The sequence below is a fragment of the Muntiacus reevesi genome, chromosome 1 (assembly GCF_963930625.1).
Source record: "Muntiacus reevesi chromosome 1, mMunRee1.1, whole genome shotgun sequence".
Lineage (NCBI taxonomy): Eukaryota > Metazoa > Chordata > Mammalia > Artiodactyla > Cervidae > Muntiacus > Muntiacus reevesi.
In genome coordinates this window covers 130,875,221-130,891,900 of record NC_089249.1, presented here as the reverse complement: position 1 = coordinate 130,891,900, position 16,680 = coordinate 130,875,221, and the positions used below count along the sequence as shown (strand labels likewise).

The following is a 16,680-nucleotide window of genomic DNA, read 5'->3' as shown; positions in this document are numbered from 1 at the left end:
CACGGACTATTATTTTTAATTAAGTCCCCGGAAGATATATATTGTTCTAAATACAGAACAGAAAAATGGGGTAACAGAGAGATTATCTAATTTGTTATGGAACTCTACATCTGTCATACTTTTACCACTTCACAATATCCCCCTTTGTTCTTTTTGAAGGATAATTAAAAATACCAGTATGACTTGCTCATTAGCTATCTGCAAATTAAAAAGAAAACAGAGAACTGGTGCCATGGATTTAAATAGACAGTTAGGATTTTACAGAAATTTAGGGAAATGCTACTAGGAATTTTTAGCAGTCCAGCAAAGAAGCACAATGAATAACTGCTGTTGTAAAATACTTAATTTCTGGAACTTTAGCATAGATTAAGAAAATTAGAGAATTTTAAAAAAGAAACACAAAACCCTGCATATATAACTGATGAGCAGTAAAGAGAAATTTTGAATGGCATTAGCTTTACTACATAAAGTGAACAGGGTCATAATAACAGTGAGACATTTATTTTTCTAGATTGAAAATACTATTGAAAGTCATCTAAAATTTTACAAAGACTTTTCATGTATTTTTATATTGTTCTTTACATTTTATATTCTATACCATATATTACATAGACTTAAAATGATTACATACCATTTCTGGATACTTCACAATCGCAGTTACTTAATTATATGCGTTCTTTCTCTAATTCTCTCCTCTGCTCCCTATATAAGTGAAGGCTAACACAACAAAAGTAAATATACAAAATCTTACAGTCTTCTAGGAAGTTATTACAAATATGTAACTTTCCTTTTCAATTTATATTTTCTGAATTCTTATAAGAACACAAGTCACCGATATAATGGTGAAACTTTTATTTTGAAAAAAGAAATTGTTTTAATAAAATAAACATGAAATATAATATATGAAAGCAGGCTATGAAACTGATCAAACACAACACAGTTTCTGAATAAAAGTCAACAGCTGGGACCAAAAAAACTATTCAAAGTTGCCGTAGAAGCTGTAAATAGATTACAAATTGCTGAACTCATGATATGAAACAATAAAAGTAATGGTTTTGCAATAATTCCTGCAATAAATTAAGTCAGCTTTCATTGTTCCCTAGCTATCTGGATATATAAGGAATCTTTAGGTGTGCCAAGTCAACCTGATTTAAGTTAAATTATGATCAAGAAGAGATACATTTTAATTATTCTTTATATTTTAGAAGATATATATACAAATCAATCTTGTGACATAGAGTACTTCTTCTTTCACAGTACTATTTCAAAGTCCTTTAACTAAACAATGGCCATAATTAAAAATGACCACAGAATGTGATCTGGTTTCAGTTCACTTTGTCATTCCATCAGGAACCTTAGTGACTAAATTCTTTTTCACAACTGCAACTTTTGTTCTAGCATCTTGAAGTCTTTCACAAGCTTTCTGATAGGCAATCATATCATTAACAAACTTTTCTTCACAGTGTCTTTTATGTATTTCTTGAGCCCTAAGAAGAACAAAGAAAGGTAACAGAATGAGATACTTTTAAATAGCTAAAACCATAACAATCAATCAAACTGTAACTATAATTAGATGTCTTCAATATATATACATACAAATAGGAGAAAGATAAAGCTCCATTTACTGCATAAAATTTTATTATATTTTATTATATCATTAAATAATATTCATCTCTGGCTAATATTTCTGTTTTCTATTAGCTGTAACTGAGAATTCTTAAAAACACTGGCTTAGATTCCCAAAGTGGCATCTAAATCAGGCTCTGCCATGATTTGCCGAACTTTTACCTAAGCCTCACTAAATCCAAGCTCTATCTAGGACTCTATCTGTGGACACTACTCCACAAATTCACATGTTGAAATACTAACCCACAGTACTTTAGAATGTGACTGTATTTGGAGAAAGGTCTTTTAGAGGTGTCCTAAGAATATGAGGGGACATCAATGATATACATACATAAAACAAAAGTTATGTGAGGACACAGTGAGAAGGTTGCCATCTTCAAACCAAGGAGAAAGGCCTCAGGGGAAGCCAAACCTAAAAACATCTTCATCTTGGACTTCTACTATCCATGACTTGAGAAAACAAATTTCTGTTGCTTAAATAGCCTAATATGTGGTATTTTGCTATGGTAGTCCTAGCAGATCAATAAAGGCTCTGACTATGTTAGAGAAATGTAAACCAGATTACTCAGGCAAACCTGAGAAATGCCATAGGCCTTAGGAGAATTATTTCATTAATCCTCATTCATTCAAGAGTTATATACTATAATGTTTGGTACTATTCCTAGATGCTTGAAACAAAGATAAATAAGGTATAATTATGAAACACTTATAGAAGGTAAAGAGAAATAAAGGTATATGAATATATAAATGAAATACATATTATTACACATATGTTTGTATTTAGGTATACTCAGAAATGTAGATTTGGGGAGTAGAAGAGAGGCCTAGGTCTAGAAAGTCTGCAACTTATTGACCACATGAGTTTGAATATTACTTAAGTTCTCTCTACCTCATTTTCTTCATCTTTTAAAAGGGAATAATTCAACTCATAGGATTTAGTGAAGGACCAAATGAGTTAATGCATTTAAAATCCTGGCGTACCCAACATTTAATAAGGTGTTAACCGTAGCCATGGTTCTCATTCAGGTCTTGGGGTCCTCTTTCCAAGATTGCTAGTTGTCAGAATCCATTTGCTTCTCACTCTTCCTACATGACTCCTCTCATTTTCAAGTCAGCAATGTCGTGTCAAATCTTCCTTCTACTTTGAGTCTCTTGATTTTCTCTTGTCCTTCTGTGTTTAAAGACTCATGAGCTATATTGGGCCCACCTGAATAATCCAGAATAATCTTCCTATTTTAAGGTCAAACCTCAATTACAGGTGCAGAGGCCCTTTACCACATAAGGTAGCACATCCCCAAGTGTAGTACTGATGGGGACAAAGCCAGGTTTCCTCAAGATGTGCCACTCTGGTACGAGAATTATTTTGAGCTAAAAACCATGTAGGCCCAAAAGAATCTTTGAATTTTCCCCTTATTGCCTAAAAGAATTTAAAATTGAGGGTATGTTCCAGGAAGAAGCTGTCACCATAGATAGCTACAATAAAGTGTTAGATATTGTAGACAGGGAGGAACCTAGCAAAGCCCATTTGATCAAAATTTACTCTGCAACTATTGTTTTTGGATGGCCCTGCAAACATTTTTTTTTTTTTTATCAAACATTAACTCTTTTGGCTCTTCCTGTGAATAACCTTACTTCCTTGAAACCTCAGACCCCTACCTTCTTCTCCTCAGTCTAGTATACACACACACACACACACACACACACACACACACACACACACACATATGGAGATTTCCAAAGACATCAAGGCAAGTTATGGTTTATCTGCCTTGATGTCTTTGGAATTCCTCACACTTATGTGAATTCCCTTTGTACATGTAATTTGATTTTCTCCTGTCAATCTGTCTTATGCTATTTTAATTGTCAGCCAAAAGGAACTAATGGGGAGAGAGGAAATTCCATCACCTCCCTCAACAGTGGACATCCTTGATGGCTCAGATGGTAAAGAATCTGCCTGCAATGCAGGAGACCTGGGTTGGGAAAATCCCCTGGAGAAGAGAATAGCTACCCACTCCAGTATCTTATTCTATTACATAGTCCTAGGGATCAGGGCATGGTATCTTCTTGGGGGCCATTTTTCTGCCTAGCACAGAGGTCTTGCATTACCCATTTCAAGACTAACTAAGAGCAAAAATAGAGGAATTATTAGTTTTAAACAGGAAAATAGGAACCTAATCTTGAGACAGTAGAAAATGAAATGATAAATATAGGATATGTAGAATCGTATGGGCTTCCCAGGTGATGCCAGTGGTAAAGAACCTGTTTGCTAATGCAGGAGACTTAAGAGATGTGGGTTTGACCCCTGGGTTGGAAAGATCCCCTGGCGGAGGGCATGGCAACCCATTCCAGTATTCTTGCCTGGAGAATCCTGTGGACAGAGGAGCCAGGAGGGCTACAGTCCATGGAGTCACAAAGAGTTGTGATACAACTGAAGTGACTTAGCATGCATGCACACAGAATTTTATAGATAGTGCAAGAGAAAGTGAAACAAATTCAAGCTTGAAGGACTAAAATTCCTTTGGAATAAAGTGAGTGACTTGCTGTGGAGGAAAGGTCAGAGGTGGCATTTGCATAGGAAACTCTATAGCTGATGAAGTTTGAAATATTTTGTAGGTAATGAGAGAAAGAGCAATAACTTGAGAGAACTGCTAAAGTTGGATGCCACAGAATTGAAATCAGCATAAATATACAAGTCACTGATGCCTTCCAGCCATTTTTACTTGAATACAAAAAATGAAGAAATGTAATTGGACTGTTTCAGCGTAGGGGCTGAGGTGGAGGCAATGAAAGGAAAGGCTATCAGAGACATTGGATGAAATGGAAAAAAGAATTCAATGTAAGAATCCAGGAAGCTACATTAGAAAGTCTATAAGAAGTGTTATTTGAGGGATGAGTGTCATAATATACATGTGAGGAAAGGAAAGGGAAAAAAGAATTGAAGATATAAAAGATTTTAGTCATAAATAAATATACAGGAATTTAAAATTTAAGAGGTGGGCAGTTCCAAGAGACAAGGGGGCACTTCTGTGATTGCGGAAATAAGTTAAAAGGCTGGTGGGATTCAAAAATGTTTAGGTTAGGCAATTGAGAGAGTTGTTCTTGTGAATTCCAAAGTTAACTGTGATAAAGGCAGAAGTTGGATAAAGGAAAGCTTCATGCATCAACATAGAAAGACTACAGGGAATGACAGGAAATCAACTGATAACAAAAATTAAGGACAAGAATATGATGTAACTGGATAACTGCCTTAGGTGCCAGATCTTTCAAGCTAAATGATACTCTACTCTAAAATGGGTACAATACTGTTCTGCCCTGAGCAGTATCACCACTTTTTTTAGAGCAGGGACAAGAATATTTGGGGAAACTTGTGACCAGGTTTTTACCTGATATAGAACTTCTTTCATTTTAAAGACTCTTAAATTCATTCTTAAACACTCCTGTGGGTATTTTATCAACTTCCTAAACTAGAGCTTTACAGTTCCCCCTTTTCCTCATTCCAGAACAGGATCATGAAGCTATATTCTCAGTAATGACTTTGCTAGCTATTGAGATTCATTAGAATGCTTTTAGTGGTATTTGATACATTAATGAAGACTCAACTGGCAAAAAAAGAAGTGAAAACCTTCTGAAGTCTTTACACAGATTTTACTTTTTTTGAGTCACAGCTCTTTTCTGCACATTGATACTCAATCTTTATTTGAAAATATTTATAAGACGTCTCATAATGCCTTTTAGGAAACATTACTGACATAATCAGAACATTGCCTTACTCCTGTGTGCTTTCAAGGATATCTTTGCAGCAGCTTACAAGAAAAGATAATTCAGTTAATACACATCAGGAAGCTTACTTGACTCTGCATCTTCTACAAATTAATGATGGCCAGATATTCAATTTGCTGTAATAAAACTAAGTTGATTAAATTTTCTTTAACACTGATATGGGCTAGACTTGTATTTTGATATAATAGACTAGCTTTCCTTCTCTTTTCATTCGCTCCTTCAAAATATATTTTCTATTAAATTATAAAAATTTATTTCCAAAATCTTTCTCCCCCTCCCCAACATGGTATACATTAAGGAAAATATTTGTAAATTTTGGAGGAGAAAATATAAAATATTTTTCATACTTAAAAAGCTATTATATAAAGTACCTCAGTAAATAGTTTTAAATTTGCTTATAACTAGGAAAAGACAAATGCTTTCTTTTTATTTTGTACTTTTTTCTAGTACAGACTACTTTTTAAAACAATAGCATTAAAAATGTAAATGAAATAAGCAGTTATGCAGGAGACTTGGGGTTTGATCTCTGGGTCAAGAAGTTTCCCTGGAGAAGAAAATGGCAACTCACTCCAATATTCTTGCCTGGAGAATCCCATGGAGAGAGGAGTCTGGCGGGCTACAGTCCATAGAGTCGCAAGGAATCAGACATGACTGAGGGACTAACACTTTCATGATCTTTATGTATTTCCAGATAAGCCTTAAACATATGCATTTATGGTTTGACCACTTAAAATATTACCAGGATAAAACTGTGGGTGACAAGCCTCAATCTAATATCAGAAAAAACAAACAAACCAACCAACCTGTGTGAAGAACACACAAGGGTAAAAAAGGGTTAAAAATTTACCGGGCTCCTGTCTAGCGTACCCTTTCCATCTCTCTGAGCTTTCCTACAACTCTAAGTTGAGGAAGAGGTGAAGGACCAAACCCCTAGAAACTTGATGGAGAAGACAATGACAGATCTGTCGACCTTACCTTTTTTACTGTGCTGTTCCTTGTAACCTCTCATAATTGGTTCTCTGTCCCCAATATCTCTTTTTATATTTAGCTGAAGATGGTATTTATGGTGATGGCTTCAGCTATTTGTGGGGGGGAGGTGCCCAGTACTCAGTTTTTCTGGGTCTCTCCCGTGTATAGATGTTATTAAACTTTTGTTTGATTTTCTCTCATTACTCTGTCTTTTATCAATTTAATTCTTAAACCAGCCAGGAGAACCTAGAAGGCAGAGGCAAATTTCTTCCTCCCTGACAACTTAAAAGCTACCATTATATAAAAACTGTACCTACCTAATTTCCTTCATTTGTTTAAGTAAATCCCTTTGGTACTTTTCAGTTGCCAGTTTTTGCTGAACAATCAGACTTTTCTCTTTCAAGGCAGCCTGCTTACTCTTCAATCTGTCAATTGCAGTCATTCCTCTGGTCAAAAGAGTGCACTCATTATTTAGGTTCTGAATTAATAAACGGTCTTTAGCCTTTTGTTTTTTTTCTTCCAGGAACTGAGCTCTTCTCTCTCTAACTTTCTCAAGGTAGCTGGATCTATCCTGATAAAGTTGTTGTAAACCATCCTGAATTATCTCATCATCTCTTGCAGTCAGTTTATGTGTAGCATATATTTTATTATTTAAATTTTCTCTAATAGTTATTCTAATTCGTTCTTGGGCCTTTTGTGCCATGCTTACAGCTGTTACTTTATTTTTACTGCTTTCCTGCTTCTTTTGTTCTGAGAAATATTTATCAACATCACAAAGTGCTTGGAGTTTCATACCAGCTCTGTGTGTTGCCAAGAACTCTCTTCTTATTCTCTTTTCCATCAGCATGTCTTTTATCTTAACTACTGGTTTTGGATGAGCAGGAGAAAATGGCTGGGCATACGTAGGAAAATAATCTTGCTCTTTTGCTCTCAATAGTGCAGCGTATCTCAATGAATCTAAAGTATGTATGGGTAGTTTCAACACTGATATCCTAAAACTGACATCCAATTCTTCATCCTCAGTTTCATCTTCAGACTCTTTCTGACCTACATCACACAGCAGACAAATATAATCCATTACACAAGTGTTAAGTACAGTTTATTTTCTGTCCCAATTGTTTTGAAAGCCACATTAATAAATTTGACAAGAACCTACTATTTACCTTATTAAGAAACATTTTCCCAACTGATATTCCTTTTCAGTTTGTGATTTAATTGTGATTTTGGAGAGAAAAATCACTATTGGAACATTTTAACAAAGGAACACACAGATTACTGTATTTCCCTTATTATTTCTCACAATTATTTAACTTGCACTGAGTCAGTAGCAGCATTTTATCTTATACTAAGTATGTAATTATACACATAATTTTTACATATAGTTATTATTATCTTGGGATTCCCTGATAGCTCAGTAGTACAAGAATCTACCTGCAATGCAGGAGATGTGGGCTCAATCCTTGGGTTAGAAAGACCCCCTGAAGAAGGAGATGGCAACCCACTCTAGTATTCTTGCCTGGAGTATTCCATAGATAAAGGAATATGGCAGGGTGCCATCTGTGGGATTACAAAAAAATCAGATGCGACTTAGCAGCTAAACAACAATAATTATTATCTAACATTTGTAAAAGATTTGTAATTCATTTTACCTTATTTTTCTTAACTCTAGTGAGAACTAATAGCTGCTATCAAAATTGTTTTTCTCTTCATAGAACACGCAAAGAAACAAAATCTCTCAGCTTCCTCTATTCTTATGTGTGGCCCTGAGATTAAGTCTTCTCCAGGACAATGTGCATAGAAGTTATATGGGTAATATCTGGACCAAGACTCTTAAAACACAATGTGTTTCTTCTGTATTTTCTTTCTGCTTCTGACTCACTACACAGAGATGAGGATAAAGTGCTAGAAGACGGTAGATAGACAGACTCTGGCTCCCTGAATCTCTGATTTTTCAAAAAAGTACTCAGTGAACAGGATTATCCAGCTTGGACTCTTATGGAAGCCAGAAATAAAAGGCAATTATGTTTGATCAACATACACTTCTGGGTTTATTTTTTTATCATAGCCAACCCATCCAATATAGCAATCTAAATGAATCACATTATTGTTCATTTATTTTCTGACAAGCCAGTGGATGAAGTGAGGCTCAGGTGGCAAATATAGGTGAAAAAAAATGCTAATTAACCTTCAGAAAAAATGTTTCCCATGATTGATTGATTACCACTCTCTATTAAAACTGCATTGCTGCTAACTCTCATCTATGAGGGTTCTATCTTTTCTAATCTTTTAATCTTCTAATAGAAGATCCTTTTAAAGTTTCATATGTCATAATGCCAAATTTTATGGTGGAGCATTTATGGAAGTTAAGGTGGCCATGAAGAATGGCAGAGCCTGTGGGCTAGTCAGGCAGTAGGAAAGAAGTGGACAGGTAGGATTATCACTAATGGCCTCAGGAATATTAACATTAGAAAAGGAAGCAGATTCTAGAGCTAGCAAGTGGAAAAGGTAATCCACCAGGATACAAAGCCCAAGTGTCCAGAAACAAGTATTAAGAGTTTGAATCTATAGCAAGACACTAGAGACTCAGAGGGATGAAAGCCAGAATTTCAAGTCTAGAGCAAATAGGGTATGGTCTGGAATGACTATAAAAAAGGCACTCTTATGCATAAATTTAATTTTATGTGGATAGCTTGACATGAGAAAGTTGGCCAAGAATTAAAGGTCAAGCTCAGAAAACACAATGATCCTAAAGGTTCTGGTTACCAATTCTGATTTGTGTGTGGTGGAGTTTTCCTAAGCAATACTCTTGACAACAGCTGGGTGTCCTACAATTCAACTTAATTCTAGTACTATCTACCTAGAGATAGGATCAGATCCCACAGGTTGTGAGCTCAGTCCTACCAGGCTGTCTGCCCCCTTCCCTCTCTTGATACCGATTGCAGGTCTATCACAGGAGAGCAAAGGGCAGGGAACAATATTTAAAAGAATGATATAGCTCATGAGGAAACATAAAAACTGGTAGGAACCTACTAGGCCCAAGGTGGCTGAAGATTCAGCTTCCAGCAGACCTTTAGCCTCATTATACCTTCACTGCAATACATCAGTAAGTTAAAAGACACTCCCACAGGCACCACGACAGTTCTGAGGCTGATCATAAAAGGCCAAAAAGTGAGTGGTGGCCCAATTTCTGGAAATTTCCTCCCCTTCCCCCAAGCAGTTGTAGTAATCCTCTCACTTCTAGCCTGTGAAATTGTGTGCATGTGTTAGTGGCTCAATCATGTCTGACTCTTTGTGACTCCATGAACCATAGCCTGCCAGGTTCCTCTGTCCTTGGAATTCTCCAGGCAAGCATACTGGAGTGGGATCTTCCTGACCCAGGGATCGAACCCAAGTCTCCTGCATTGCAGGCAGATACTTTACTGTCTGAGCCACCAAGGATTTACTAGGTGTAGGCAAGTTATTTACTTTTTTGGACTTCAGTATGACAACTCTGAATGGATATAGTAGGGTTCCCAATTTATAGGATTCTAACTGCATTAAATGGCTTAAGATAAAGAGCCCAACAAGGTATATATTATTATTAGAACAATGCCTGACAAAAAGTAAGAACAATGTTAGGGTGTTTTTTTTCCATTATATTTGATATGGCAAGCAAGGAGTTTATCTTATCTCTTTAATTCCATCAATGGTATTATGTTCAAATAGCCATATAATTTAGTAATGAATAGGGAAAAGACAGCAAGGTACTTTTTCACACTCCTCAACATCCACTGGACACTTAACATAGAAAGTACAGGAAAGCCTTCTTTGTTATGTATTTTATTTCAAGACTGCATAATTCATCTTATTCATCATAGGAAAAATATTAATAGAAGTCAAGTGATAGAAGTGTTCTCATGTTTCCATAACCAAATATGTAAACTTGTCTGTATATTCATGCATCTTCTACCCTGAAATTCTTCACACATGCTTTGGCCAGATCCCCTTGTAGCTTTGCTTCTATGATTATCTTAGCTTTCTCTTTTATCATCCCTCTCTACTGGGTCATTCACAGCCATGTTTAAACAACCATAACCACCTCTACCATCATCAATGCAAGAAGTACATTTCCTTGACCCTCATTGCCCTCTAGTTATCATTCTAATTTTCCTATTCAATTTTAGAATGAAAACTATTGAGAAAGTTGTCTCCCTGTACTATGTTGTTTTATTCACCTTTTATTAACTGGTCAATTTACCATTTTCATTTATATATGGACTTTAACTCTAGTGTTCTCACCCACCTGTTGAAGCTCTCCCTGACAAAAGCTTCTATGATGATAAGTATAAAGTACAACTTTTTCTCTGTTCTAATCTTTCTTGAACTTTCAACGACATTTAACAGAGTTGATCGTTTATCCTTCAAAAACATTTTTTTCATATTTTCTGATTTCTAGATTCTCTAAAACTCTCCTGGTATCATGAAGATACCTCATCCCCCTGATATTGTCTAAAGCGCTCCTTATTTTTCTTCTAGCTTTCTGATAACTTCTTCTTAGTTTTGTTTTTAGACTCTTTACTTTTTATCAAATTTCTGGAGTGGCTGAAGATTTGATACTATGTCCTCTTCCCATCTCCACTTTCTCTGCTGAAGTGAATCACTCATGGCCTTAAATATCAGCCTCTATGCTGATAACTCTCAATTTTACCATTTCAAGTTGGAAGTCATATACGTATTTTTCAAACTTGGCACATTCAAAACAATTTCAAAAGATCTCATTTGCTACCAGTAATCAATTGCCTCTAAAAATTAACCCTCCTTATCTCAACAAATAATACCTAATAGCTTATTCAATTTTATCAATCAGTCCTATAGATTGTATCTCAAAAATAAAGTTCAAATTAACTGATTTTTTTGTTCCATTTCCTTGCTATCACCATACTTCAGGTTTTTATTAACTCTTACTTTGACTATTTGCAATGACTTCTTAAGTAGTCTCTGCATTTTTCAATACACATCCCACACAGTGATCAAGCCAGAGTAATCTCTTGAAATTGTGGGTTTAAAGAGTTATGACTTATGTATGCCTTCATGATAAAATTCAAGTTCCTTGCTATAGCCTACAAAACCTTGCATGATTTTATACTTGTTTTCTCACCCAATACAGTCTTCTAAGTATTTCTAACATGCATTTCTAACTGCTGTAGGCAAGACATGAATGATTTGTGGAGTAATTTCCAGGCACAGTTTTTGAGTGCCAGAACTATAAAAGAGAAAACAAGATCAGGTCCTTTGACTATAGTTTTACAAATAGAAAGTTCAATTTGACTTTGTTAAATAAATATGTGGGTATCTAAGTAACAGTTGGGTTTACTCTTAAGGAGAGACATTATTTTATATTTGTATTATTATAAAGCTCATGTTTTGGGTATGTGGGAAAATATAATAATGAACTTGCAAAATGTATACATAAGAGAACAGGAAGCAAGGCATTCCCAGGAAAAAAGAATTTCATAATCAAAGATGCAGATGTGAAAAAAAGAACAAAATGTGAAATATGGTTTTACAAAATATAAGATCAGCAGCTTTTATCAGCAGTTAGTTGCTAGAAATGTCCAGTAAGCAAGAAGGTACATGAACAGAATCTAAATGCTGAAAGATAGGGAGATAAACTTTTAGGAATCAATAGCACAGAGTTTTTAGGTATAACTATGAACATAATCAAGGGAAGGCAAGAGAGCTAAAGACAGAATCTTGGGAAATCAATAATTATCAAGTACATACTAGGTAAACCAAACATTAAGGAGGAAAAATGTTTACCAGACTCTTTGTATGTAAGTCTCTAAAGAAATCACTATATGTAAAGGAAACTGGTATATGTATGCACCCTGGTTTGCCATGGATAGTCCCAGCTTATGCCTACCATCCTGGTGAAGTTTAGCTTCAGAAGTGACCTAGTTTGGAAGAAAAGTATATGGTCACCCTAGCTACATGGATTCTGCCCAATTATAGACAAGAAGGAGGAAAGTAACACTGTGTGACCTTCATTGTTAAAGTTAAATAAAGATCTTAGTACAATGCCCAGGACTTAGTAGAAATATATTTCTGTTAAAACTTAGGTTAAGAAATCCCTGAGACTCCAAGAAAGTTACAACCATGCCTATTTTTACCAATCTATACTAAGCACTTTAAAGAATGTCTAGTCCATTCTTTCAATAAATATGTGTCTACTACTTTCAACAAACATTTTTTCTAGAGACAGTTAGGCCATCTCAAGGACACTCCCAGTTTGGTTTGAAGGCTATTGATGACAGATTTGCACTTACTTCTTACTTCTTCATTTTCCTTTCAGTATTCCCCATATCTCGCATTATTCCCTTTAAAAAACCTACACTTCAAATATAAAAGATACAACTTCTGAAAGGACTTAGATACTTCTTATCTTTGTCTCCCACTATTTCCAATACTTTGAAAGACCCCACATGAATCAACACCTATAAAAAGATTTTATCTTGAGTAACATAAGTGCTGTCATCTATTGAGCCCTTATCATGTGGCACCTGCTTGGCTTACCTTCTTCTGCACATATTTTTACCATTTACATTGATTACCTCATAAGATAGATATTACTGACCAGTAATCATAAGAATATAGTTAATATTTACTGAATGATTACTATATGTCAAACTGTTTTGATTCCTTTATACAAATTTACCAAATATGAGGTAAGTTCAGTTCAGTTGCTCAGTCGTGTCCCACTCTTTGCGACCCCATGGATTGCAGCATGCCATGCCTCCCCGCCCATCACCAACTCCTGGAGTTTACGCAAACTCATGTCCATTGAGTGGGTGATGCCATCCAACTATCTCATCATCTGTCATCCCCTTCTCCTCTCGCCTTCCATCTTTCCCAACATCAGGATCTTTTCAAATGAGTCAACTCTTCGCATCAGGTGGCCAAAGTATTGGAGTTTCAGCTTCATCAGTCCTTCCAAGGACTATTCAGGACTGATTTCCTTTATGAGGGATTGGTTGTATCTCCTTGCAGTCCAAGGGACTGTCAAGAGTCTTCTCCAACAACACAGTTCAAAAGCATCAATTCATTGGCGCTCAGCTTTCTTTATAGTCCAACTCTCACATCCATACATGAATACTGGAAAAACCATAGCCTTGATTAGATGGACCTTTGTTGGCAAAGTAATGTCTCTGCTTTTTAATATGCTTTCTAGTTTGGTCATAACTTTTCTTCCAAGGTGTAAGCGTCTTTTTATTTCATGGCTGCAATCGCCATCTGCAGTGATTTTGGAGCCCCCCAAAATAAAGTTTGTCACTGTTTCCACTGTTTCACCATCTATTTCCTTTGAAGGGATGGGACCGGATGTAATGATCTTTGTTTTCTGAATGTTGAGCTTTAACCCAACCTTTTCACTCTCCTCTTTCACTTTCATCAAGAGGCTCTTTAGTTCTTCACTTTCTGCCATAAGGGTGGTGTCATCTGCATAACTGAGGTTATTGATATTTCTCCCAGCAATCTTGATTCCAGCTTGTGCTTTATCCAGCCCAGCATTTCTCATGATGTACTCTACATATAAGTTAAATAAGCAGGGTGAAAATATGCAGCCTTAATGTGCTCCTTTTCCTATTTGGAACCAGTCAGTTGTTCCATGTCTGGTTCTAACTGTTGCTTCCTGACCTGCATACAGATTTCCCAAGAGGCAGGTCAAGTAGTCTGGTATTCCCATCTCTTTCAGAGTTTTCCACAGTTTATTGTGATCCACACAGTCAAAGGCTTTGGCATAGTCATTAAAGCAGAAATGGATGTTTTTCTGGAAATCTCTTGCTTTTTTGATGATCCAGCAGATGTTGGCAATTTGATCTCTGGTTCCTCTGCCTTTTCTAAAACCAGCTTGAACATCTGGAAGTTCACAGTTCAAATATTGTTGAAGCCTCGGTTGGAGAATTTTGAGCATTACTTTAAAAGCGTGTGAGATGAGTGCAATTGTGCAGTAGTTTGAGCATTCTTTGGCATTGCCTTTCTTTGGGGTTGGAATGAACACTGATCTTTTCCAGTCCTGTGGCCACAGGTGAGTTTTCCAAATGTGCTGACATAATGAGTGCAGCACGTGCACAGCATCATCTTTCAGGATTTGAAATAGCTCAACTGGAATTTCATCACCTCCACTAGCTTTGTTTGTAGTGGTGCTTCTTAAGGCCCACTTGACTTCACATTCCAGGATGTCTGGCTCTAGGTGAGTGTGAGTGATCACACCATCGTGATTATCTGGGTTAAGATCTTTTTTGTACAGTTCCTCTGTATATCCTGCCACCTCTTCTTAATATCTTCTGCTTCTGTTAGGTCTCTACCATTTCTGTCCTTTATTGAGCCTATCTTTGCATGAAATGTTCCTTTGGTATCTCTAATTTTCTTGAAGAGATCTCTAGTCTTTCCCATTCTGTTGTTTTCCTCTCTTTCTTTGCACTGATCACTGAGGAAGGCTTTCTTATTTCTCCTTGCTATTCTTTGGAACTCGCATTCAAATGGGTATATTTTTACTTTTCTCCTTTTTTTTTTTTTTTTTTTGTTTGTCTTCCTTTCACAGCTATTTATAAGGCCTCCTCAGAAAATCATTTTGCTTTTTTTTTCATTTCTTTTTCTTGGGGAGGGTCTTGCTTCCTGTCCCCTGCAATGTCACAAACCTCTGTTCATAGTTCATCAGGCATTCTGTCAGACTAGTTCCTTAAATCTATTTCTCACCTCCACTGTATGTATAATCATTAGAGATTTGATTTAGGTAATACCTGAAAGGTCTAGTGGTTTTCCCTACTTTCTTCAATTGAAGTCTGAATTTGGCCATAAGGAGTTCATAATCTGAGCCACAGTCAGCTCCCGGTCTTGTTTTTGTTGACTGTATGGAGTTTCCCCATTTTTGGCTGTAAAGAATATAATCAATCTGATTTTGTTGCTGACCATCCTGTGATGTCCATATATAGAGCCTTCTCTTGTGTTGTTGGAAGAGTGTGTTTGCTATGACCAGTGCATTCTCTTGGCAGAACTCTATTAGCCTTTGCCCTGCTTCATTCTGTATTCCAAGACCAAGTTTGCCTGTTACTCCAGGTGTTTCTTGACTTTCTACTTTTGCATTCCAGTCCCCTATAATGAAAAGGACATCTTTTTTGGGTGTTAATTAATTCTAGAAGTTCTTGTAGGTCTTCAAAGAACCATTCAACTGAAGCTGCTTCAGCATTACTTGTCGGGACATAGACTTGGATTACCATGATATCGAATAGTTTGCCTTGGAAATGAACAGAGACATTCCAACGTTTTTGAGATTGCATCCAAGTACTGCATTTTGGATTCTTTTGTTGACTATGATGGCTACTTCACTTCTTCTAAGGGATTCCTGCCCACAGTAGTAGATATAATGGTCATCTGAGTTAAATTTACCCATTCCAGTCCATTTTAGTTTGCTGATTCCTAAAATGTCAACGTTCACTCTTGCCGTCTCCGGTTTGATCACTTCCAATTTGCCTTGATTCATCAACCTAACATTCCAGGTTCCTATGTAACTTTGCTCTTTACAGCATCAGACCCTGCTTCCATCACCCGTCACATCCACAGCTAGGTGTTGTTTTTGCTTTGGCTCTGTCTCTTCATTCTTTCTGGAGTTATTTCTCCACTGATCTCTAGCAGCATATTGGGCACCTACTGACCTGGGGAGTTCATCTTTCAGTGTCCTCTCTTTTTGCCTTTTCATACTGTTCATGGGGTTCTCAAGGCAAGAATACTTAAGTGGTTTGCCATTCCCTTCTCCAGTGAACCACATTTTGTCTGAACTCTCCACCATGACCTGTCCATCTTGGGTGGCTCTATATGGCATGGCTCATAGTTTCATTGAGTTAGACAAGGCTGTGGTCCATGTGATTAGATTGGTTAGTTTTCTGTGATTGTGGTTTCAGTTTCTCTGTCCTCTGATGGAGTAGGATAAGAGGCCTATGAAAGCTTCCTGATGGGATAGACTGACTGAATGGGATACTGCGTCTTGTTGTGGTTTCAGTTTCTCTGTCCTCTGATGGAGTAGGATAAGAGGCCTATGAAAGCTTCCTGATGGGATAGACTGACTGAATGGGATACTGGGTCTTGTTCTGATGGGCAGGGACATGCTCAGTAAATCTTTAATCGAATTTTCTGTTGATAGGTGGTGCTGTGTTCCCTCCCTGCTATTTACCTGGGGCCAAACTATGGTGGAAGTAATGAAGATAATTGTGACCTCCCTCAAAAGATCGCATGCACGTGCTGCTACAGCCCGTGCCCCCAGCCCTGCTATAG

General features: G+C 36.7%; 1 protein-coding gene across 1 annotated transcript in view; it reads right to left on the bottom strand.

The window, feature by feature from the left end:
- Nucleotides 1–541: 541 nt before the first annotated feature.
- LRRIQ3 (leucine rich repeats and IQ motif containing 3) overlaps nt 542–16,680 on the bottom strand; it is a 194,355-nt gene continuing 178,216 nt past the window's right edge. The window contains exons 7-8 of the mRNA XM_065910938.1: nt 6,693–7,422; nt 542–1,487 (exon numbers count right to left, since the gene is read on the bottom strand). Of these exons, the coding sequence (XP_065767010.1) occupies nt 1,331–1,487; nt 6,693–7,422 (887 nt within the window). The 3' untranslated portion in view covers nt 542–1,330. The remainder of the gene's footprint in view (nt 1,488–6,692; nt 7,423–16,680) is intronic.